We start from the raw sequence: 25,253 nt of genomic DNA on the forward strand, positions 1-25,253 counted from the left end.
CTTAATTATAAAATATGCTTATAACCTTTGGAGTGATTATACCAATGCATAATTATGGGCATTACCAACTTTAGAAAATTGTTCTGGTCAGAACACATGAATTCCCATTCTCTCTTTCCAAAAATAAATATTTGGGTAAAGGAAACAGAGCAAGAATGTCACTGTTTTGGAAGCAGTTCTTATTATTCCAGTTTCATAGATGTTCAGGAGAGGCCAGGATGCTGGCCTAATGTCACACAGCAGATCAGTGGTAGAGATGGGACCATAGCCTGCTTGGCCCCAAAGCCCTGCTTCTTTTCAGTTCATAAAGTACATCACTGAAGAGTTCAGACTATGAAAATGTATGTTCTAGATGTTTGTGAAATTTGTTTTCTGGATAACTAAATATTCTGGATAGCTAAATTGTCACATGAAGGTTAAGAAAGAACAGGAGGCAGCAGAGTTGGGGTTCTCTATGCCTAGCATTCCTTTCTCCATCACAATTCTATATCTTAAAATGTGTTTGGAGGCTGGGGATGTAGCTCAGTTGGTAGAGTGCTTGCCTTCTGGGTTTAATCCCCAGCACCGCCCCCCGCCCAAAAAAAATTGTTTGCCTCTTCCTCTCAGTGGACTGTAAGTTCCTCAAGAACAGTTCTGAGATCTGGTCAAGATGGGGTGTATGTGCGTGGGGGGGGGGATTCATATCTTCATTCTCACCCCTGCTTGTTTGTTTCTGGCTAGGTTTGTTCTGTGGTTTTAATTTGCATTTCCCAGATGACTAATGCAGCTGAATGCCTTACAGATGCTTAATAATTATTAGTTCCTTTCTTCTTCCTGTATCTTTGCCCCTTCATCCCTTCTCCTAGGACTTGGCAAAGTGTAACCCTGAGATGCCAGTGTCCTGAAGACCCAAATTTCTCTGTGTTGGCAGTTCTTTGTTATAAATCCTGTCTTTTCTGCCTATTTGCCAGTCTCATCTCTTAGCCTTCTGTCCCCTTGTACCCAACTCTCCAGCTGGATCAGCAGTCTCAGATCTTCTCTGAGCCTTTGCAATTGTTCCCTCTGCCTGAGATACTATGCTCCCTTCTCTACCCTGATTTCACACTCTTTACCTGGGTATCAAGCAGGTCCCAAGCTATATGCCACTTCCTCCAGGAAGTCTTATTTGACACTTCCTCCACCTCAACACCCACTCACCAGCCTGGGTTAGTTTTCTGTCCTTGTTTGTGGCTAAGAAACATCCTGTACTTCCCCTCCTAGCACTTATCACACTGTTGCAATTGCCTGTTTGCTGGTGTCTGTCTTGTACCTTTTTCTTCATCCCTTTGAGAATAAGGCTGTGTGTTGCTCATTTTTATATCACAAAGCTTAGCATATCAGTGATATCAGTTGAACAAATGACCTGGTCCAGATCCCTTTATTTTTTTATTTTTTATTTTTATTTTTTTTTTAGTTTGAGATGGATACAATAGCTTTATTTTGTTTATTTAGTTTTTATGTGGTGCTAGGGATTGAACCCAGTGCCTCACGCATGCTAAACGAGTGCTACCACTGAGCCACAACCCTAGCCCTCCAGAGCCCTTTAAAAGGACAAAAATCTAACTTTCTGTGCCAGCTATACTAGAACCAGTGGTATTAGGCCATCATCCCTGACCTCCCACATCAATTCTCCTACCTGCTAAGGTCTCAAGGAAACAGATGTTTATTGAAGGTCTATTGTATGCCAAGCACCAAGCAGGCCCTTTACATAGGATGTCATTTACACCATTGAAAGGCTTAAGGCCCAAATCTAGACAACATTTGGAAACTCAGAGGTGTGGATATACCAATCAGGCAATTAGCAATCAAGAGAAAATGAGTAAAACCACAGTGGTCTTCCTCTTGATAGTGGCAGAGGAATGTCTGTAGAGGAGGACTCCACATAGCTCTAAGCATTTACCAGTGACTAGCAAATGATAAGAGTGCAGGCAGACCTGCTGATTAAATAAACGAAGAATTGAAGGGGCAACACAGAAACGGCATAAGTGAAGCTTAGCAGACCCATATTTCCTTCTGGGCCTAGCTTAATATTTTCCTCTATGTGCTGATAAACCAAACTGGACATTGAAATATTTGAGTCATGGGTGGCTCTTCACAGTGCTATTCAAGGCTGAACCTTGTGATTTCTTTAGATTCCATTGACAGGAACACCTCACTGCAAGAGAAGCAGAGAAAGTACTATTTGTGAACCCAAAAGGAAAAGAAAACAGATTTGGGATGAATAGTTAGTGATCACTGCCGTAGCACAGAGAGATGGTCTTCCTTCTGTTAGTGTCACTAGGTGGCCATGAGCTATCACAGATTGTGGGTGCTCACTCATGTAAGAGTGATTATTAAGTTCAAACCTCAGATTTTGCAAATGGAAAGACTGGGGCCAGGGAAAGCAGTGACTCCTTCCCTGTTGGGGGTTGTTTGGTGCTAGAGCCATTCTGTGGTGCTTAATCCATCAGTATTTTATCTGCAAAGAGGTCTTTAAACAGGAAAACCTCATCTTCACAAAAGAGGCTCTCAGAGATAAAGAGGAAAGCAAAGGCAATACAAATTAAGATGTTGATATAATTATTACAGTGGTAGTAAACATAATGATTATTTACTCAGAAGGCTCTTCTGTGTCCTGTGGTTTCTAAGACTCCTTCTCATCAGTAACTTCATATAATACTGCAAAATCATTTAGATGACCATGTACAGAAAGGATAAAAACTTTGCCTTCTCTGATAAATGAACAATTACTAGTTATACAAATGTATGTAATTATTTAACCCTCTTTAAGCTTTAGTTCTCTCCATTTTAGTAAAATGAAGGTGGTATTATTTATCGTCCAGGGATTAAAGAAGAAACGAAAACCTCTATCAACAAATATAATTGGTTTTAATATCTGCTGTTGCTTACTCAATACCAAGAACATGGATGAAAATAAAAACACCTCTCAAGTGAGACCAAAATGTGACCAGAAAATAACAGCACTCTGTGACAAACTGCAGGGACAGAAGATGGGGGTGGTGGGGGTGGTAGTGAGGGAAGACTTTGAAGTCAGCTTGGGTGAGTGATGGAGGATTGCCCTGAGAAGGCACTGTGTTTAATGAAGGAGGAGAAGGAGGTGGCCAGGTAGAAGGGTACCAGATGAGAAGGGCACAGAGTGGTGAGGAAGAACATTATGTATAATAGGAGAATGATTTTAGGTACTGCTAGAACAATTTTTTTAAAAACACACAAAAACTTTAGCAAAAGGGAGGTGACAGGTGACTATGTAGGGGAGGTAATGTGAAAGGGGTGAATGGAAAGAAGTGAGAAGAATGACACCACCAATATTCTTGGGTAAGAAAGTGAGGGTACATCGGCTGAAGCCCATGCCCATCATCACCCCTTTTTTGGGGGATGGGTGAGTGGGTTTGCTGTCTGGGGATTGAACCCAGAGCCTTGAGGATGTGGATTCTGAGCTGTTTCCCCTGTTCCCCTTTTATTTAGTCATTTAACAAATAGTTACTGAGGCCTGGCATATATCAAGCTGTATTCCAGGAGTTGGCAATCAGGCTTCGAACAAGACTGGCAAGGTCTCCAATCTCATGAGGAGATGGATAATAGATAAATAAGTAAACAAGCAACAAAATATCAGATCAGTGCTGCTAGGAAAATGAAACCTGGTGATAGAAGAGATTTTGAGCTGATGCTCCTCCACCCCCAACACTTTTCAATGCTTTGAAGCCTCCTCTTGATCTAACTTTGGTTTTCCAAGGAGGTTTGCTCTTAGAAAAATCTCTACAGTAAATATTTAAGCCAGCTCTCTGGGTGTTTCTAATCAGTCTTACCTGAATGGGGATAGTCAGAGCTACTTTTTCACAGGGCCTGGTCAGCTTTGTAATTCTTGAGGACCACAGATTCTACCATAAGTCACAAATCTAAATTTTTGGCAGGTTGCAGCAACCTTGAGCTTTTTCCTGATCACAGTTCTTATGCATCTGGGAACATCCCCTTCTTTCACTTCTTCCCACTCCAATGTATATACACATTCTTTATACGAGAATCATTTGATAGTACTGTTGGAATTGCGCATTCCTCCCCTGTGCAAAAAATGCACACTTTTAAAATAGGCCCACTGCTTCTGGCAGGTGTTTGGGCTGGTAGCCCCAGCAGATGTCCAGGGGGCTGGGTAGGGTATGGGGTGGTGGAAACAGTGGTGCAAAGCAATGGAGATGGAAGCTCCCTCCTCACTATCTGGGCATGCTGGTATGTAAGTCGGAGCTCTTGGGAGCCAAAGGCATGCCAGCCAAGAACAAAAAAGCGAAGGTTGTATTAAATGCAGCTGCAGAATCCATGGATGAAAAGGCAGATTTCCCAGGGTGCCCCATGGCCTTCCCCCGTTTGACACATTTACTCACTGAGGGGTTCCGCCCCCCTTCAAATTTTTCTTACTGTGAAAACTTTCAAAGACACAGGAAAGTTCTCTGTTTTAGGGCAGGCTACCAAAAGCCCCAGGAAACTGGTCTCTGATTCCATTGGACTTCTTTGGACTGCCTGAGTCTACCCTTTAGGGGACGACCAAAATCAAGAATGGCCAAAATAGGGCCCCTGTTCCACGGAATTTTTATTCTGGTTATGGAGAGATGACAATAATACTATAATATATAATACTAATATATCTGTTTTAGCAGTTTATACCTTACAAGATGCTTTAACATGTCTGATCCTTTTAAAATCACAAACTCAGAATTGAAATGTACAGTTTACTTTCAAGGTGGAAAATACCTGATATATATATATATATATATATATATATATATATATATATAGGCACTTCCTAAACTCCTTTCTTCCTAAATATTGCTAAAGTATCACTCACCCACTCTTCCATTCATTGAACCCTTTATTTATTGGACACCTTCCATGTTCTACATACTATGTTAGAAATAAAGCAGGAAACCAGACAGACTTGTTTGCTACCCTTACGGACCTCCAAGGGGAAGACAGACATTAAACAAATAATTACATGCAGAAGAATGTTTTATAAAGGCAGTGTGGGGGCAGTCAAGGGCATCACACCCTGGGAGGTACCCTGGGGGTGGAGCAGGGTCAGAAAAGGCCTCCCTGCAGGAAGTGGTGTTTAAACTGAGGTTTAGGGGATTAGGAAACAGTTTCTGAGAGGGTGAAAAAAAGTAACATTACATACCAGTATAAGACAGCATGAGTCAGACTGTTCCATGGCCAAATGAGGGGCTATAGACACCAAATGGGGAACATGTCCTGAGAGAAACAGAAGATTGGTTGAGCCCAGCCTGAAAGATAAATAGGCTGGTAGGAGGAGATAGATGGAAGAGCTTGAGCAAAGGTTAGATATTATTGTTTATTGTTTATCCTGTGGGAAGCATCCCACAACTGCTGTTATAAACAAAACTATATTTAATACCTACTACATGGTAGTAAATCTCGTGATTTAATTTCTTTTTCAGATACGTATTATTTTTCCAGTTTTACAGATTAAGGAAAAGGTTGGGGGAGGGGTAAGGACTAAAAACACTTGCTAAGGTTGGCCACCAAATAATGGCAGAATTAAGATTTGAACATTTGCTTACCTGGCTTCCTATGCACTTTCCACAACTCCTCACTGCAATAACTTCAATAATATAATTTGAAAAAGGGCAAAGGAACTTTGAAGAAACAAAGGGGGGGGGAAAGGTCTCAAAGATGCTGCAGGAAGGTGGACACCATTAACAGAGGACTGCTGGGGTTGAGGGAGTAGTGAGAAGTGACCAAGGGAGTGACCTTGGGCTGCTCCAAGATTGCACTTCAGGGAGGTGCCCCACTCTAACCACTACCCGGCCCAGTTAATCATTTCCGGACCTTCCTTTCCCCCCCCCTCACTCTGCCCATTGAATTGCTACATCAGTCTTCCCCCTCCCCTTGCTTGCCTTCTGGCCTTGTGGCTCCTTTCACGGGTTTTCAAGGAGCCCAAACTTCTGAGGCAATATTTGTAACAGCCCTGGTGTCCTTAAGACTGTCCCTAGTTAAGTCGCAGGCTCCTCCGGCTCCGGTGTAAGGCGAATCCAAGCAGCCCCTAGAGGTTTGCCCTCCCATAAACTCTTTTCTAAAATAGGCCAGAGAGCAGAGGACCTAATCTCGGCACGGATTAGCAAATTAATAGACTCGATGTCTCCCGCGGTAAAAAGAGAAACGTAACATCAGTTGTAGGGTGTAGCGAAGCTTAAATGAGGTATTTTGTATTGCAAAGTGCCTGGCAGGGAAGCGGTTCAGCGTGTCTAACAATGTTAGATCCCTTCCCTTTTTATCACCTGTTGGCGGGACCTCGAAAACCAGGTTACATGTATTTCACTTAAATTTCCAGCAGTGAGATTTGTAAAGTTCAGGACGACATGCTCGTGGTAACGCTGAAAGTTAATCACGGTGACAAGGTCTGAATCCAGGTTCGTAGGTGCCCCAATGGGCCCAGCCACTCATCTTCCAGCTACGGCGGTGTGCGCAGAACTCAGAACCGGCTCAGAACCACACCTGTCTCAAAGGACAGAATTAGATTGCTCTGGGACCCAAGCAGCCCACTGGCGCAAACACGGGGCCAGGCTTAATCTCCCCGGGCTTGTTTCTTGCTTGGTAAAATGGGAGGGTTACGGTGCCCGTCTGCCCGAGTGGTTTGTATTTTCTTTCTGTCCCTCTGTTGCGTGGCCAGATTTTTCTACCACTAAGCCGCGTTGTAGTCAGACCAACACGCCAAGCAATATCAGTCTCCTTCGCCGGACCCGATAGACGCAGCGGACCGGACTTGTCTGCCGGGGCCCGGTAGCCCCCTTCCCTGAGTCAGGGAAGCCGCAGCCGCCCAGGGGAGCGGAATTGGGAAAGTCACTTCCAAGCGCGGCAGGAACTTGAGCTATCAGATGAGGGTAGCGCGCGCGGAGACCCCACCCGCGGGAGTGCACAGGGGCGGAGCCGGCCTTGGGGGCGGGGCCTGACCGGGAAGGCGGAAGCCTCGGGTCTAGAGGTGGCGGCAGAACCCGGATCCCGGAATTCCACGTTCTTCGGAGCGGAGTGCTGAGAGAGGGCGGGCGGGAAAACCCGGCGCCCGGAAGCCCTTGCTTTCTTTGACGCAAGGGCTCGGGACGCAGCCGCTGTCTGCCTAGCGCCCGGCGAGGAGCGACCCCAGACGGAGCCTCCAGAGTCCCTCCGCCCCCGCCTCGTTCGGCCCCAGAGCCTCTGTCCTCCCTGCCACGGTCCTCGTGGCCATGGAGTGCCCGCACCTCAGTTCCAGCGTCTGCATCGCTCCGGACTCAGCCAAGTTCCCCAACGGCTCCCCGTCGTCCTGGTGCTGCAGCGGTGAGTGCGGCCCCGAGCCGGCCGGCCGCGCACCCGAGGCCCCGGCTCTGCCGGGCCTGCCGTCTAAGGGCCGCAGGCAGCCGGTGCGCGGACCTAGGGACGGGTGGGGGCGAGCCTGGCCCGACGCGCTGGGGAGGGGTACGCGGTGAAGCGGGCGCGGGTGGGAGCAGCGGCGGCTCCTTTGTTTCTCGCGGCCCGACGGTCCGGCCGGCGAAGGAAAGGCCGGCGAGGGGCGGGAGTCCGCGGGGGCCTCGAGCGTGTCGGGGCCGCGGCGGGCGGGGACCCTGGCCGGCGTTCGCGCCCCTTGCCCCGCCCTGAGGCGCTCGGGGGTTGTGCTCGCGGGTACTGCGGGGTCGGCAGTTGTGGGGGCGGTGGTTGTGGGGGCGGTGTCCGGCCCCCGCCGGGCTGCCGCACGTGTGGCGGAGCCAGACTTGGTTTCCTCGGTGGACCCGACAGGATTTAAAAAAAAAGCAGCTCTCCTGACGCAGCTTTGTCTGGGCTGTGGGGCGCGCGGGGCCCTTCGCCGCCTCCTGCCTCGGCCGGGCTTTATTTCCCTTCCCCACAGGCTCAGGCAACCCGAAGCCTCGAGAGGCGTTCAGAAGCTCGGGCGGCGGAGGTCGGAATCTTTCATCAGCCTGGGAGGGTGAAGTTTGAAAACAGGCTGTAGGCTCTAGAGCTCCGAAGCTTGAGCCAACAGCTGCTTTTGGAGGGGTGGCACGAGTTTGCCTAAGATTGTTTAAAGACACAATTTTGGGTTGTCTGGAATTGCGTTTGGATTCTAGAGTTCGAGTTCTTGTAAAACAGTTACTAGGTTTATGTAATGCTTTTGAGTAGCTTAAGCTTCTAACTCCCTCTGCGGGCCCCTTTGGAACCCCTAGTGCCCTCTCATTGTCTGCTCTATTGACTTCTTAGGATCGCACCGGCCACCCTGCTTTGATTACTTCCTGGTAGGGCCCTAGTGCCGCTGCTGGTCTTTGTTTATTAGCTTTAAAATGATCACTATTAGCCAGGGTTGTAGCGTTCACATTTGAATTGTACACTTCCGAAATCTCGAGTTTAAAGAAATATAGAAATAGCGATGGTATGATTTAGCTGTGTGACACTTCTCTTGGGTTGGACTGGGAAGATAGGTTAGAGAATGCTTAACGCTTTTGGCAGGTTTCTTCTCCTCCTTCGCAGATTGCTTCTTAAAGGATGGGGGAAAATGTAGCTACAAAGAAAAACATACTTTAGGTTAAGGAATAGAAATAACTGCAGTTTCTTGAAACTCTCGGACGTTTGATGCTTTGCTTGTATTTGTAAACTCTCGTCTTTTTCTACATGTAGGCTTTAAAAATTAACTAGTTAATTGGTTTCACAGTGTAGTATTGTAGTTCTTTCCTGAGAATGCAGAAACTTGGGTAAATTAACTCTTAACCTATACATATATCTTCAACAGTAAATGTTGAGTGTGGCACAAAAAAATAGGGTGTATCACATTGCTTTTCAAATCGATTGGTGGCACATTAGCTATAGCTCTGGAACTTAATTTTTTTCCAAAAGAGATTTGGAAAAGAAAATAAAATACTAGGAAAACATACCTTCCAAGAATGGAGCAATTACTGTTGCTCAATACAAAGTGGACAGCTAGCACACTTTTGACTTTTTCTAGGTAAAATCACATCAAACTTAAAAATGGCTTCACTGACACAATCATATAAAAAAAAAAAGACAAGAATTATGCTAGTGGCAAATATCCTGTTGTCAATCAGTCTTGCCCTATCAGAGAATCCAGTTAGTTGTAGAATAGCGATGCAGGAGATCAAGGAATTCAGTAAGTTAAAATGGAGCAAAACAGAGAGACTTATTCTGATGGTAAGAATTAACTAGTATGTTTAGAACTAAAGGATGGGTGATTTATGTCCAAGGGATAGAATGACATCTTTGCATCTTGCAAGAAAATTTGCCTCCGACACTGCTTTGCAAAGGTGATTCTAGTCACTTGCTTGGATTTATAAACCAATTAAGCTAGTTTCTCAACCTTGTTTGGGTTTTGTCTTCAATTCACATTGTGAATTGAACCCTTTCCATCTGTGCTTCCCATTTTAGCCTGTTGGCATTCATTTGTTGATATAATCTAGTGTTATTGTGTTAAGCTTGATCTTGTTCTTGCCTGCCTGTTGTTTCAATGATTAAATGATTGGTAAATCTGGGAGTCCTTAACTGATCATCTTGGAGCGTTGTGTTCTGTTTTTTTTTTTTTTCCTCCAACACTCTTGAATTTTATTTATTTATTTTTTGGTAGAGGACCAAATGGGTAGTCAGTGTGTTGAATAATGCTGTGACTGGATATTGAGTCTGATTACATTCTTATTAAGGAGAGAAAAATCCCTGTTTTGGCACTGGGACAATAAAAGTAATGCACTTGCCTTGTTTTCTTTGGGAGCTTGCAATTATACCCAAGCGAGATAGCCAAGCAAATTGCAAAAGACCAACATCGTAGGCCCTACTAGCTAGCAATACATCCTTGGACAAGTAGTTCTGATTCCTTTGAGTATCAGTTTTGTTGTGTCATCTGTTAAAAGAGAGGAAGTATTATTTTTCATTTACTTCACAGGTTGCTGTTTTTCACACAAAAGTAATTTTTGTGAAAACATCCAGAAACTGTTCTACACTGTCCAGATAATAGGTGGAATTGCAGCTTAGAACATTTTTATAAAGAAGACCCTGAGTAACTAAATATCTAAAGCCCATTAAATGGAGCCCAGAACAGACTGGCTTTATGCTGAATTATGCTTTACAAGGAGATACAGAACTCAACAAGATTAGGGTGGTAAGTAGTAATTATATTTCAGAATTAACTTGAGCTTCTTATCCCTGGAAGGCACTGTGTGTTGTGTTATATAATTGTATACGACGGTGCTTCTTACACTTTTTGTTCTCAGGACCACTTAATGGTCTTAAAAAATTTTAAGACCCTAAAGGCCCATGTGTGGCTTATACCTATTGATATTGCTTTATTAGAAATTAAAGCAAAAATTTGTTTTGTTAATTTACTTATAAGTAACAATAGATTCAGTACCTGTTAATATAAATTACAGTTTATGTAAAATGTTTTTCAAAGCAAAAATTAGTAAAGAATGAAATTAATTTAAATTTTTGCAACTCCTTTTGTTTAGCTTAATAGAGGAGCTGATTGATTCTCATATCTGTTTCTGCATTCTGTTTCTCAGATACTACAGTTCATATAGCCTCTGGAAAACTCTATCTCCTGAGAGAACAAGAGTAAACAATAAGAGTAATGTCTTATTATTGTTCATGCAAATAGTTTTAACCTTTTGGATCCCCTGAAAGGGTCTTGGAAACTCTTAGGAGTTCAGGACCAAACGTGAGAACCCACTGGTGTACAAGTTTTTAACAGTTAATGATACCTGTGTTTATTAAAATACCTTTAAAAATTAGAGAAATCCTTAAGGCTGGCAACATTTATGCCTTTGTAGAATCTTTAAATTTTTGAAACATATTAGCTGGGAAACATATTATGGAGTCTAATAGTTCCTTGTTAGCCAAAAACAAAACGAAAAAAATTATAGTCTAATGTAGTTGGGGGAGAGACAGGAAGCTAACTTCTGAAGATAAATCCATGTTGTGGTTTAAGGTAAATGTTGAAATTAGCAGTTTCCTAATAAGGTAAAAAAGATTTATGTCTAATCATTGCTAAAGGTATTCTGTTTTAAATGAAAAAGTTTTAAATAAAAAACCGGGACATTCTCTCAAGCTTTTTGTTAGGTGCACATACCAGATGTTATTTTCAGAAGCTGGAAGCTTGGGCATTCCTTATTTTTGTGGGTAAAAGAGTTTAGCCAGTGGCAAAAGACAGGGAAAAAACATGAATTGCTTTTTTAAAAAAATGGCCGGACCACAACTTTTAATAACTAAGGAAAGCCAAAGACCAAGCATTTGGACTTCAGAGGTTTAGGTTAAATAGCAGGTTAAACTGGAGATATTTTTTAATAACAAAGGCAAGAACAATCTCCTTTGATTTATTCTCTGAACATTTGAGGGTGCCTCTTTTAAGTTTTCATTACATACTTGTCTTCTTATTATTCTACTCATGAAAACTTAAGTGTAGATCAAGTAAATGTCTTGCAGTTTGAGTGGATATTGGAAAAAAATACATATATATATTTTAAGATTTATTCAGGGGCCGAGATTGTGGCTCAGTGGTAGAGCACTTGCCTTGCATGTGTGAGGCCCTGGGTTTGATCCTCAGCACCACATTAAAAAGAAAAAAAAAGTAGAGTTATTAGGTTCATATGCAACTAAACATTTTTAAAAAGGTCCATTCAGTAGGATGAGATGCTGATTATTGGTTGTTTGTCAGTGGTAATAAATTTGTAATGAACTGGTCAACTTGTGATCAAGGTAAGAACTCACCTTAATGGAGTGATGGGTTATTTTGTATAATTCTGTCACAAATGACATTTAAAGAAGACTCCAGTTTATCTAGTGGACTCAATTTCCTAGAATGGGATCCATCATTTTGTTCATTAGGTCAAATACATTTATTGCTTTTAAGTAATGTTCTGTGGTGTGTTAGTTATTAAGTGCCTACACTTAATAGGACACTCTGAAAACATATGTTTAACAGTTGACCCTCCCCACCTTTGGTACTGGGGATTGAAACCCAGGAACGCTCTACTGCTGAGGTACACCCCCAGCCCTTTCTTTGTTTTTTGAGACAGGGTCTTAAATTGCCCAGGCTGTCCTCGAACTTGCAGTCCTCCTGTCTCAACCTTCCGAGTTTTTAGGATTACAGGCGTATCCCCCTGGCCTACTTGGATGAACTTATTTTCTTTTGGTGGGGGGGACTAGGGGAGTTACTGGGGATTGAACCCAGGGGTTCTCTATTACCTACCTATAACCCCAGTGCTTTTTATTTTGAGAGAGTGTCTTACTGAATTCCCAAGGCTGGCCGCAGATTTGTGATCTTCCTACCTCATCCTCCTGAATAGCTGGTATTACAGGTGTATGCCACCACGCCAGCTGGGTGAACTTTTTTTTTTTTTTCCACTTAGATCATAGCTGCAACAGTCTTTTAAGTTTATGTTGAAAATAAATGGCGAATGAGCTTCCCCCAAGAATGCTTTCACCAGCCCGAGTTCTCAATGTCAGCCAGTGAATTTTGGCTGGTTGTAAGCAAATGACCATTGGTAATGTTACTACAGTAAATTTGTATTCTTTTAACATTCTGTGTTTATGGATAGGCAGGAGGACATTTTAGTTGTAAATGAGGATTAGGTAGTTAAAATCAGTGCACTGGTGACACTTTTTCCACATTAATACTGAAGATTGGTATTTAATTTTTACATACTCTCTTGAAAAATTTAAACTTCATTGGAATATTTGAAAAGCCTAAGTGAAATGGAGTTGTCTTTCTTGACTTTGGGGTGATATTCCTTTCCCATTCTGTCCCTCAGAACCTTTAAGTAGCCTCAGCCTATTCCGGTAGTCTCTTAATAACTTATAATTGCTGAGAAACACCTTACATTTAGAATGTGCTCCATTTGTTGAAGAGGCTGCAGTCTAGGGATTGAGCTTAACATTTTTTTTTTAATATTGAGACAAGTACTGTTTTGTTAACTGACCAGATTACAAAAATACCATGGTAGATACCTTAATTCATCCTTGTAATAAGCCTGCTGATCTGATCTGGTCTTCCCTGTTGCCAGCATCTCCACCTTCTACAAAATGGCTGGTCTTTTTCCTTCTCTTCTTGGAGAAGATAATTTGAAGGGCCACAGAAATTTATTTTACAGGTGTATGCCACTGTGCCAGCTGGGTGAGCTTCCCCCCCCCCCCCCATTTAAATCATAGCTGCAACAGTCTTTTAAGTTTATGTTGAAAATAAATGGCAAGTGAGCTTCCCCCCAGAATGTTTTCACCAGCCTGAGCTCTCAGTGTCTTAGCCAGTAAATTTGGTCTGGTTTGTAACCAAATGACCATTGGTAATGTTACTACAATAAATTTAAATTGTTTTCCAACAGTGTAGATCTTATGAATCAGATACTCCTTGCAGATTATGCTGTATTTACCAAGAGATTGAGCAGTCAAAGTGTTTTTTTGTTTTTGGTTTCTTACTGATTTTTGCCATATCCACGCTTGTAGATAAGCTCATTCACTGACTTCAGGTTTGGGTACCCCCATGTAACATATGGTTCCATGATCCTCAACATGTTTATCGAACCCTTGTTGAGCTTAACGAAGGTGCCAATGAAGATCAACAAAGGTGAAGAAGTTGTAGCACCTTACAAACTTTTGGACTCAAACGATTGATACCTGTGATCCCGATAACAAATGCCAATTTGGATTCTGCAGGTACATGGAAGTTGCCAGCTTTCTTGCCATCCTAGACATTTGAATCTCTGTTCTGTATATCTGCTTGTATTCCTTGTGGTAATGCTTGGCTTTTCATAAATAAGCTTCCTTCTTGCCTTTTGAAGCATCTTTTGGGCAAACTTCTTTCTCAGGTGCTTTACATTCAGCTCTGTGAAATTTTTTTGCTGCTTCTAAAGGGTTTCTGCTGGCACAGTAGGAGCCTTCTTTTTCTTTTTTTTCAGCACCCTCCATGGTTCCAGCCAGAAAAAGAGCACATATTGCTTTTGTGAAGAAGTTTTGATATGTTCATTGATCAGAAATTATTTCCTAGGCAGTATACTTACTGTAAAAAGAACATCCTTCAGCAGAAGGAAGAATGGAGTTGAGGGGAGAATTAAAAGTCTTATTTCTTTTCCTGTTATTCATTTATCCTCAGAAAAATTTCTTTTCATCATTCTTAGTTTTTAGCATTAAGCTCTTATATATAACATGCTACTTTTTCCTCATTGAAATTTGTGCAATTTTCTTCTCTACTGGAATGTAAAAGATTAGTTTTGGATTCTTCCAACTGAAAGTAGAAAAACTTACGCTTGTATAGTGTTTGCAGATCAGTAAGCAAACCAATGTGTAGTTTGTAGCTTAGTAATTTAAATTCCTGTTTTAAAATTTAATTGAGTCCCTTTTCCATCAGGGAATAATGTATATACACTTCCCCTTAACTGCTTTCTCTCTACGTGTGTGTGTGTGTGTGTGTGTGTGTGTGTGTGTGTATGTAGTAGTTGGACACGATATATTTTATTTTTTTAATTTTATGTGGTGCTGAGGATCGAACCTTGCGCCTTGCACGTGCTAGGCCAGTGCTCTACAGCTGAGCCACAAACCCAGCCCTAGCTGTTTTTTTCAATATGTTTTATATGTTTTTTTTTCTTTTTTGAAGAAAAAAAATGTCTTTGGTTAAGCTGCAGTTTTCAACCTATTACATTCAGGTTTTGCATTCAGCCTAGGCATTGGAATAGATTTAGCTTCTCAGTGTTTGAAGTGGAAAATAATATACAGTGTAATCTACTTTAGTGTTTTATGTTTATTCATAGCCTCAGAAGGAAAAAAAAAAACTGAATTCTAGGTGTTGTAATAGAGTTTTCCTGGACAGATGGCTTAGAAGGAAGTACTTTGATAGATTCTCAGTGGGGGCTAGTACTTTTTGGAAGGAATACTTGTGATGAAGCTTACCTTGATTGGCAGTTCAGAATGCTGAGAATAGCATTAAGGACAGCAACAACTTGTTTATTTTACCTAGAATTGTTTTGTGCCAAGACCTCTCAAGATGATGTGAAATTTCTGTGTAGTACCCTGTAAGTATGGATATCTTTGAGGCTGAAAAGGAAATTCACCTAAAAATTGTTCATTGCAATCATTTCTTAAAAATTTTGGGGGTTGTTGAATGAACTTTGGTTTAGAACCTTGTAAATGGATCATCTTTTTAACTGTTGTGTGAGTCTGCAGATGCTATCATCTATAATAATTCCAGATGTTTTCTCATCTGTTAGATTTAGTGAGTAGGAGGAGAATTGAGAACAACATGAAGTAACTTCAAAGCAGTTTGCTAGCATTTAATCCTGACTAATTTAATTAACTACACATCCTTGTAGTTTTTCCTGTTTTATAGACTATGAAACTGAGACAAAGGTTAAGATGCTCAAGATACTCATGGGTATTAAAGATAGCCCAAAGCTTAAACTCAAATACCATTTAAACTTTTAACCTGACTTTTTAAAAGCAAGATCTTTGTCTTTTAGTAACTTAATGATAATTTAAAGTAATTTAATGTTAAAAATTTTTTTTAGTTGTTGATAGACATTTATTGAACCCCATGCCTCACACATGCCAGACAAGTGTGCTACAGCTGAGCCACAGTTCCAGCATACTTAATGATAATTTAGAGGATTTAAAGTGGTGGGAAACATACTTGAAGTAATTCCTCTGAATATTTTTGACATGAAAATACATTTTAAATTCCATATCTTGAAATATATTTTAAATTGAAAATAACTCTAAAATATCTTGAAAATAACTTTTTAAAATTTGGTATTTGACTCCCATAACCCAATTTATTGATTCAAGTACTGACAAATTAGAACAAATAAATGGGAAGAAAACTGTTTTGAACGTCAGCTTAATTGGGTTCAAATCTAATTTTATGTAGGCCAAAATTCACATTATTTTAGTTCAAACATAATAAACCAGCCTCCTCAACAAAGCCAAGCTGATAGCTTTTGGTTATTTAAAATATGTTTCAGTTGAGCTTCCCCTCGCTCCCATTTTTTTCAGTTTATTTCTGGTAAAGGAGATTCTTTTTGGAGGTGGTTTGCTGTTGGGTGGAGGAGAGAGAGAATTCTTAAGGTATAAAATTTTGCTTTTGCCTCTGGTAGCTCAGAGGTTATTTGAATATGCTTTTAGGCAACATACTTTGTTGATTCTCTTTAGTTATATTCTAAAAGATTTTCCAGTTGTATTTCCTGTAAAAGTTAATTATAGTTTTTAGGTTGCAGAGCTTAAAACAAATTTCCCTCTTAAGATATACGGAAAAGTATACATGTGTGCTATTTGCAGATGCATAAAATCCACATGAGTTTAGGAAGGCAATTTCAGAGTTTGAAAACTACTGTTGAAATTAAACATGGAAGCTTGATGAGGTGGTGCATGCCTGTAATCCCAGCAGCATGGGAGGCTGAGACAGGAGGATCATGAGTTCAAAGACCGCCTCAGCAATGGTGAGGCGCTAAGCAACTCAGTGAGACCCTGTCTCTAAATAAAATACAAATATGGCTGGGATGTGGCACAATGATTGAGTACCCCTGAGTTCAATCCTTAGTACACACACACACACACACACACACACACACAAATATGGACATTGAAAAGTGAAGTTTACTTTTTGTTTGTGTTAGGCATATGTATCACAATTAAGGATTTCACAATTAGTGCTATCTAATTTAATTTTATAAGATCCTTTAAGGAGGAAATTGAGTGTTTTTAAGATAAACCAGCATATGTCTTTTAAAAAAATATTTATTTTTTAGTTGTAGTTGGACACAATACCTTTATTTCACTTATTTATTTCTATGTGATGCTAAGGATTGAACCCAGGGTCTTGAACATGTGAAGCGAACACTCTACCACTGTGCCACAACCCCAGCCCCCACCAAATATCTTTTAAAACATTATTATTCAACTGGATTTTTTTCTGGAAACTTTGTACTCTACTTTAGGATTGAGAAATTGCTTCAATGAACTGTTCTCCATTTTTCATTCTCCAAGGCAGGTGTTCTGTCTTATTTTTTCTTTGTTTTAGCTGGGTTTAAGGTAGCCTTCCTTGTAGAAATCTGCTTGCCTGTTTATCCATGACTGCTCCTAAAGACCTTTAATTTTAGGGACTACTTATACTGTATCTCATCACCGGGAAGAGAAGGCTGACAATTAACTATCATATTCTTTCAGGTTTAATTTAACTGATTATAGGATAACACACTTACTCTTTTAGCTCCTTTAAATCTTTGTCCTTGCTGACCAAGCACAGGTTTTCTTTTTTAAATAATACATTATTGTTCCATTCCTTTGTTTTGAACATTTGTTACACAATATTGGGATGTTAATTTTTTTTTTTTTTTTTTTTTGGTACTAGGAATTGAACTAAGGGGCACTTGACTACTGAGCCACATTCCCAGCCCTATTTTGTATTTCATTTAGAGGCAGGGTCTCACTGAGTTGCTTAGCACCTTGCTTTTGCTGAGGCTAGCTTTGAATTCGCAATCCTCCTGTCTCAGCCTCTGGAGATGCTGGGATTACAGGAGTGTGCCACAGCACCTGGCTAGGATGTTAATATTCTGATCAAAGTTTTTGAAGATCAAGTTGAAATTTCTAGTTATGACATACTTTCCTGTGATAACATGTTAGAAAAATGTTCTAATATTTGTTTTTAAATGCCATATAACTTAGAGACCATGGGGTCAATGCTTGTATTATTGTTAGAAAATTTTAATTTTTTAAATAAAATGTCCTCTAATTTAATTGAGATGAATTCCCATTTCCATGTGAGTTTTTTTTGGATGTTAGTAGTGAGATCGTTTAGCATTTTTAAGAAATTGCTTTACAACAACTAAAGGATAAAGCTTCATCTTGTGTGTGTGAAGTAATTGCCAGAGCTCAACATTCAGCCATGAAAATTTAATTCTGAGTGCTTAAACACATTAGTTTCTTTTTATTCATTTTGAGTGCTTTGTTTGTGTGTGGTTGTGTTAGAGCTCATTTCAAAATATGTATTTTCAGACATTTTTTCCTTTGAATATTAAAGAACTTTTGGAATTTACAGGTGCCTATTTCCTGGAATACTAGGTATTTGACTCTTTAGGCAGCTTTGAACCCATGATCCTCTTATATATACACAGTTTGTATTTTTTCCATTCTTTTTCTTCACAGATAGTCCCAAATTTTAAAAGAATAGTTTCCTAGACCCTCATCATTATACAAAATACATGTATGAATATGTGAATTTGGTGTCAACATACCTTATATACAAAGACATGATAAATTGTGGTATAAAGGTATATTAAGAATTGTAATGCAAAAAAAATAGTTTCCTAGCCCATCAGTAATTACAAATATGGAATTTTTTTCTACGTTGTGCTTTAATGCTAATCTTTATTACACAATCAAAAGAAATTATAAAGAGAATTACAAAATGTAGATATTAAACCTATTGTTCTCTGAGAAAAGTCTGATATTAAGAGGTTCCTAAACCTCGTAATTATTTTATTTACTTATGGGAGGGAGTGCTTCCTTAAAATATATATAATTTTTTGTTGTTGCATGTACTTGCTGCTATTTTGAAATAATAGTTGCTTGATGCTTACATTATGATTTTTATTAATTTCTTTTGAAGTGCCATTACTGTTTAACTGTGAAATTGCTTACTCGGGTTGTTGGCAAAAGCATGGAATTGCATACATCTTACTATGTTAAATAAATGGAAATACTAGATGTCAGAACTTAGGTGATTCATGGCTTTTGTTTTCATTCTCTATATAATCAGCATCAAAGGGGAGGTTATTTTTAAAACAATATCAACTCCTGGTAATTTTTTTTCTAGCTATTTGTGTCTGATTTTCCAAAGGCAAAAGTGGCCCATTTTGACTCTGATTTAATAATCTGCTTGACTTTAGTAGTTTTGATCCATCCTCTTACTATTTGTTTTTTCACTTTGTTTGGTGGTAGGGCCACAGTTCAATATGTAAGCTGAAGACCGATACAATAGATGTAGCATAAAATAGGTGTTTTTCATCAAAGTTGGACTGGACAAATTTGAGTTTGGATAGGAGGAATAAATTTGTTTCATATATCACAGTTTTTGAGAATATGTTGTTTCACACACGTTTCTATATGTTGTTTCCATTTGATGCTGAAAACTGATTTTAAAAATCCATGTAAAAATAGAGTAAAAAGCTTGAGCCAGTGGGAGGATCTGCCTTATGGATCAGAATTTGCCTGTATGTGGAAGTCAGCAGGACCAGATGCCCTCTCTTTTCTGGCTCTGTAGGTATCTGGATCTGTTAACATATAGATGACAAATTTTGGCCAGCTTTGAAATTACATTTGCTAGTGGAGGACACATGCCATTAGCTCTGCAAATTAGCCTTGAAGTACAGGGAATTCAATAAATGCCTGGCCCCAAATGATGAACTACTATTCTAATTTTTTTTTAAAGAGAGAGAGAGAATTTTTTAATATTTGTTATTTTTTTAAGTTTTCGGTGGACCCAACATCTTTATTTTATTTTTATATGGTGCCGAGGATTGAACCCAGCGCCCCACGCATGCCAGGCGAGCGCGTTACCGCTTGAGCCACATCCTCAGCCCCACTATTCTAATTTTTATGTATAATAGATTTTAGACATTTTTCCCCCTAGCCACCTCCTCCTTTTTTTTTTTTTTTTTTTTTTTTGTGGTGCTAATGATGGAATCCAGGGTCTTGCAGATGAGAGGCAAACACTCTACCTCTGAGCTACATCCACAGTCTTAGACTTTTTTTAAAAAAGTAATCCTTTTTTTTTTTTTCCCTGAAGACCTCCTTCCCAGAGCCCTCTGTCCTCTGCTCCCATTTGAAATAACTGATCTCTAGACCTACTGGACTTTTATTTGTTTATTTTTTTGTATTAGGTGTTGAACTTGGGCACTCAGCCACTGAGCCAATCCCCAGCTCATTTTAGTATTTTATTTAGAGACAGGCTCTCACGGAGTTGCTTAGTGCTTCACTTTTGCTGAGGCTTGCTTTGAACCCATGATCCTCTTACCGTAGCCCCTTGAGCTGCTGGGATTACAGGCCTGCACCACCTTGTTCTGTTTACTGGACAGTTTTTAATCCTGTGATTCCCTTTACTCTTCTGTTGTATTAGGCCTTCCCTTTTCTGGGTCCCATGTCTTTCTCAGTTTATTTCATTATTTAGGTCCCTTACCATCAAGGTAAATTTTCGACCCCTTGCAAGTGTGATATTTTTATTCTACCTTTGTACTTGATTGCTTGGCTGAATATAGAATATTAGAAAACAGTTTCTCCTTAGAGCAATAAAGGCATTGTTCCTTTTTTAATTTTTACTTACAAATTTGATAGCATGCTCTTCCCATCATACTTACATTTCTAATTTGTTCTTTTTGCTTTCTGGAATTCCTATTAATTGAAAGTGAGGTATCCTGAATGGGTCCTCTATTTTCTTTGATTTTTGTCTGAGTTTTTGGTGCTAGTTCCTGGGATGTTTCCTTGATATTTTTCTTCCACATCTTCCATTGATTAATTGATTAATTAATTTTTTTTTGGTGCTGGGGGTTGAACCCAGTGCTTTGTGCAGCAAAGGCAAGCACTCTACCAACTGAGCTATATCCCCAGTCCCTTCTTTTTGCCAGCTGGCCAGGCTGGCAACTAAAAAAACCACACAAGCACAGAAATGCCTTTTTTAGAGGTCAGGGATGGGTCTGGGACCACAGGAGGTGTCAGCTCCCATGTTGGAAGGCAAGGAGAGTAAGGGAGGCAAGAGGCAAGAGAGAGAGCACAATCCCACCCTATTTATTGCGGAAAAGCCATTCATAGAATATTCCGCCCAAATAAGACAAGGAATTGGGTTTCCGAAGAGTGGAGTCTTGCTTGGTGATGTCCTGTGGACAGCAAGTTGATTGACTCTTGGAAAGCCACACCCATCTCAGGGGGTGTGTGGGATCATAGGCAGAGAGAAAAGGCACACGTGTCGCACAGCCCCCAAAATGTGTAACGCCAGACCACTCCCCTCATTTGCTCAAATGCGCCTAGCTCACACACACACAGCTATGGATGGCTATGACACCTCTCATTGAATTTTTAAAAAATATTTATTTTTTTAGTTTTAGGTGGACACAATATCTTTGTTTTATTTTTACGTGGTGCTGAGAATCGAACCCAGTGCCTCATGAATGCTAGGCGAGCGTGCTACCACTTGAGCCACATCCCCAGCCCTCCCATTGAATTTTTTTTTTTTTTTTTTAGTTTTAGGTGGACACAATATCTTTATTTTATGTATGTATGTATGTATCTTTAGTTTTAGGTGGATACATTAGTTTGTTTTTATGTGGTGCCAAGGATCGAACCCAGTGCCTCAAGCATGCTAGGTGAGCGCTCTACCACCGAGCCACAACCCCAGCCCCTTTATTTTGTTTTTATGTGGTGCTGAGGATTGAACCCAGGGCCTCATGCATGCTAGGCAAGCATGCTACCACTTGAGCCACATCCCCAGCACCTCCCATTGGATTTTGATGATCATATTTTTTAATTTTCAAGAGCTCTTTCTCATTTTTTGGCCAGTCCATTTATATACATCCTGCTGCTGCTGTTTTGCAATATCTTCTCCAGGGTTTAGAATTTGTTTGGAAGTTTTTCTGTACTCTGTGTATTGGTTCTATTTCCTCTTTTCTTTTTGTTTTTAAAATGATTCTCTGGAGGTTTTATTTTAAAGATATATTTTGTCTTTTTCTTTTCGTTTAAGAGTGAAGCACTACACAGGTCTGCGAATGGGTGGGGCTTATCTACAGTGGGCTTCCCTGTGAGATGGAGAGAAAGTCACCTTCATTGCAAGAAGACACTCAGATGTCTGTGGAGAATTTTTTCTAGTACTATTCACTTTTTCTATCTTCCCTCAGGGCTGTCCAGTTAGCTTCTGATGTCCGGATCTTGCAGTGCAAGATTTTCCATGACTCAGTTGTCCTTACAACCTTTGGACTCCTTGTTTTCAGTCCCATCCTTACCCTTGCTATTTGTTGCCTTCTCCCATCTGCATCCTTCTCTGCTGGCAGGTGAGCTGCATCTTCTTTTGCACTATGGATTGCATTGTTGTTCTGATTTTTTTCCTGTCTTCCAAAAAACTGTTGAAATCTTTTGTCTGCTTTGATGGCTTTACATGTTCTTTTTATCTTATGTGTTTGTGTCTGTTTTATCCCTTTATTGTCATTGTAGTGGGATTTTTAGGTAGGAGATAGTGAGAAGTTGGTCTACCATGTTTGATGTCCTTTTAAAAATAAATATCATTTTAAATCTAGTTTGCTCTATTAGAAATGGATCTTGATAATTACTCAGAGAGTTAGATAACCCAAACCCAAGTTTTGCACTAATCTATTTGAACAAATAAATTATTGTGTCTATCTTCTCTGATGATTAGAACAAAATACAGTGTTATTTATATTATCAGTCAACAGAGAGAAAAGCCCAAAGAGGTTTAACTTTGGTAAGCAAAATCACAAACTAAACTTTGGATATGTAAGCCTATAAAAGAAACAGTTGTAAGTCACTTGGACTACTGGAGTTAATATGTTGTAATATTTTTGCTGGACTAGTTAATCGTCCATTAATGAATGGAAGTTTGGTGCAAGGTTTGTAAGATTCTTTGACTCTATACATTGGTAACCTGACCTCTTTCTTGTGTCTTTTTTTTTAAAGTACATTTTTAATGGGAAATAAAGAATACAGGATTTTTAATCTCAAGGTTTAAAAAACTTGATTTTGATACAATTTCACATTTAAAGAAACATAGCTAAAAATAGTTTTAAAAACTTCCATAACTTCTTTACCTAGATTTGCCAGTTGTTAATGATTTTGCCTCATTTCCTTTATCATTTATATGTCAATTTTCTGGTTATATCCTCTTCCCTAATTAATTTGAAGATATAGTGGTACTTTAGCTTTCTTCTGAAATAGTTCTGCAGCATTTCTTTGTCTTTCATGTCTTGGCATTTTTGAAAAAGCCAAGTCAGATAGTTTATAGAATGTCCCTCACTTTGAGTTTTTCTGGGTTTTCTTCATGATTAGATTCAGGTTATGCATTCTTTGATAGGAATACAACAGAAGTAAGAAATATGTCTCCTCGGGGCATCATATCAAGAGGTGATAATATTGGTTTGTCTTGTTTTTGGTGATGTTAACTTTGATTGCTTTTGTTTTAGTAAGGTAATATTTGCTAGGTTAATTCAATCTAAAGTTAGTGTTTTCCTCCTTTTTTGTAGTAATTTGTAGCAGCTATTCTAGACACTTTTGAGATTTTGTTTTTATAATAGGTATATTATTATTATTATCTATCACTGAGTGTGAATAAAAATTTAACTTTTTAATTGCAAGCAGTAATGTGTAAATGCTTTCATAATAATAATTCAAGTTCTTTGCCTGCCTACTCCTATCTTCCCATTTTTTGTGGCCTTACCAATGTATTCAAGGCTATTTATTGCAATGTAATATTTTGTTGGAATTATTTTTCATTCTAGGAAACCTTGAAAAACTGTAATTGTCCTTGGGAATATTTTTAGTAAATTAATAAACTAATATGCTTTGGGTCAACATTCATTTAAGCAGTTGACTGTTCCTTATACATACATATCAGTGCTGTTTTACATCTGAGTGCTCAGACCTAGCTGTTTCTGAAACTTCTCACTTTTAATTTAATTTACATAGGTTTCTTTTTGCAAATTGTTGACTGGCTTCTTCTTAGGATTATAGAATGGCAGTAGGACAAGACAGTTCTGTATAGGATAGAAATAAGGATTTCAGCATTCACTTTCTCTGATAGGTCTCAGAGGATTGATGATTATGAACTGCAGGTCCTTAGAGGAATGACATCTTATATTCCCAGATAATGCTTTTGTTCTAACAAGTGGGCATTGGAATAGAAGTCAGACCTCCTCCAGCTGCATTGCTAGATAACCATGTCAAAGATTGGCTAATGTAGTTTCCTGCCAGAGGGACCACAGATGGTATTACTTATATAGAGAGTTAAATGATTCCCTTACTGTAAGGGTGGCTTTGCCCCCAGACAGATTACTTCTGGCCCTGAGAAGCCTTTTCAGTTTATGTGCATGTGTCATACAGGTGTTATTGTTTTCTGTGCATGCTCTGATGTAGAAAAGTCTCAAAATTAACTTCTGATTGCTCTAAGGACATTGATTCTTAAAGAGGAGTAGATAATAAGGTGGATAAATAAGAATTATTTAGGGTACAAGTTAAAACCTACTGATCTACAAAAATAAGCTGATAACCATATCTTAAATTTGGGATAATTTGGAATAGTTCCTGTTCACTTTGCTTGAATAAAAGTTAGAAGTTACCAGCCATAAATAAAAATGAAACTGTCATTTGCAGGAAAATGGATTGAATTAGAGACCATTATGTTAAGCAAAATTTTAAAAAGTTACAAGTTACAATTAAATGACTTGGCCCGTAACCTCATTGTTTTTGATATTAAAATATGAAATAGTTTACATTAAGAACTTAACATCTTTTTTAGTCTGAATTTTGACAATTCAATTTGTTGCGTACTGATAATATACCAAATAGAATAGATACCCAAGTTATACTTTGGTTGCTTAAATTGACAAACTAGGATTTAATATCTGTTCTAAATACCTCTGATTTTGATGTATTTCAGTATGGCTTGGTTCTTGAGTTGCTTCTATATGTAAATGTTTTATTTGAGTAGCATCTTACTAAGTTGTCTGAATCTACTTACATTATCTCTCAAAATTTGCTTATAAAATGCATTTTGTTTTCAGAAGGATTTATTTTACATTGGATTTCTAAAATTTAATGATTTGATATGGTGGTTATAATAGTTACATAAGCTTTGAAATAAGTTTATTAAAATTGAACATTTGATTTCATTAATTTGATGTTTTGGATTTCATCTTAGGTCAGATATAGGAGGAGTTTTTGAGGGATTTTTGCTGGCTTTAATTTGACTTATAGTATTTGGAATTTTTCTGTGGAAAAATATTGTCAATTGAAATTCTTTTAAAGAATGTAAGCTGAAGAAAACTGTTAATTGTGGTGTGGACATCTGTTAACTGCAGTGTGTACAATAATAGTACCTCCTGACAGTGATTTTATTCTTTTACATGTTTTAGGAAAACGGAGAACTGATATCTGACATTCACTTTTTTTTTCTTTTTTTCTTTGGTACGGTGATTGAACCCACAGGCACTTTATCACTGAGTGACATCCTTTAT

At 39.2% G+C, this 25,253-nt stretch overlaps 1 protein-coding gene, 1 long non-coding RNA gene and 1 pseudogene across 6 annotated transcripts in view; 1 reads left to right on the forward strand and 2 right to left on the reverse strand.

The window, feature by feature from the left end:
- The window catches only part of LOC114085088 (uncharacterized), a 95,387-nt gene extending 88,293 nt beyond the window's left edge, over nt 1-7,094 (reverse strand). For both annotated transcript variants that reach the window (XR_011706679.1, XR_011706678.1), the window contains exon 1: nt 5,183-7,094. This is a non-coding gene — a long non-coding RNA (uncharacterized lncRNA). The remainder of the gene's footprint in view (nt 1-5,182) is intronic.
- Nucleotides 7,095-7,128: 34 nt separating this feature from the next.
- The window catches only part of Usp3 (ubiquitin specific peptidase 3), a 109,606-nt gene continuing 91,481 nt past the window's right edge, over nt 7,129-25,253 (forward strand). For 2 of the 4 annotated variants that reach the window (XM_071608360.1, XM_071608362.1), the window contains exon 1: nt 9,953-10,147. In XM_071608360.1, the coding sequence (XP_071464461.1) occupies nt 10,107-10,147 (41 nt within the window). In that variant the 5' untranslated portion in view covers nt 9,953-10,106. Of the gene's footprint in view, nt 7,336-9,945; nt 10,148-25,253 lie in introns of those variants that run through there. The other 2 variants (XM_027924430.3, XM_071608363.1) reach the window with 2 other exon arrangements.
- LOC114083250 (large ribosomal subunit protein uL30-like) overlaps nt 12,997-25,253 on the reverse strand; it is a 30,676-nt pseudogene continuing 18,419 nt past the window's right edge.

This window comes from Marmota flaviventris, chromosome 2 (genome assembly GCF_047511675.1).
Source record: "Marmota flaviventris isolate mMarFla1 chromosome 2, mMarFla1.hap1, whole genome shotgun sequence".
In the NCBI taxonomy this organism is placed as follows: domain Eukaryota; kingdom Metazoa; phylum Chordata; class Mammalia; order Rodentia; family Sciuridae; genus Marmota; species Marmota flaviventris.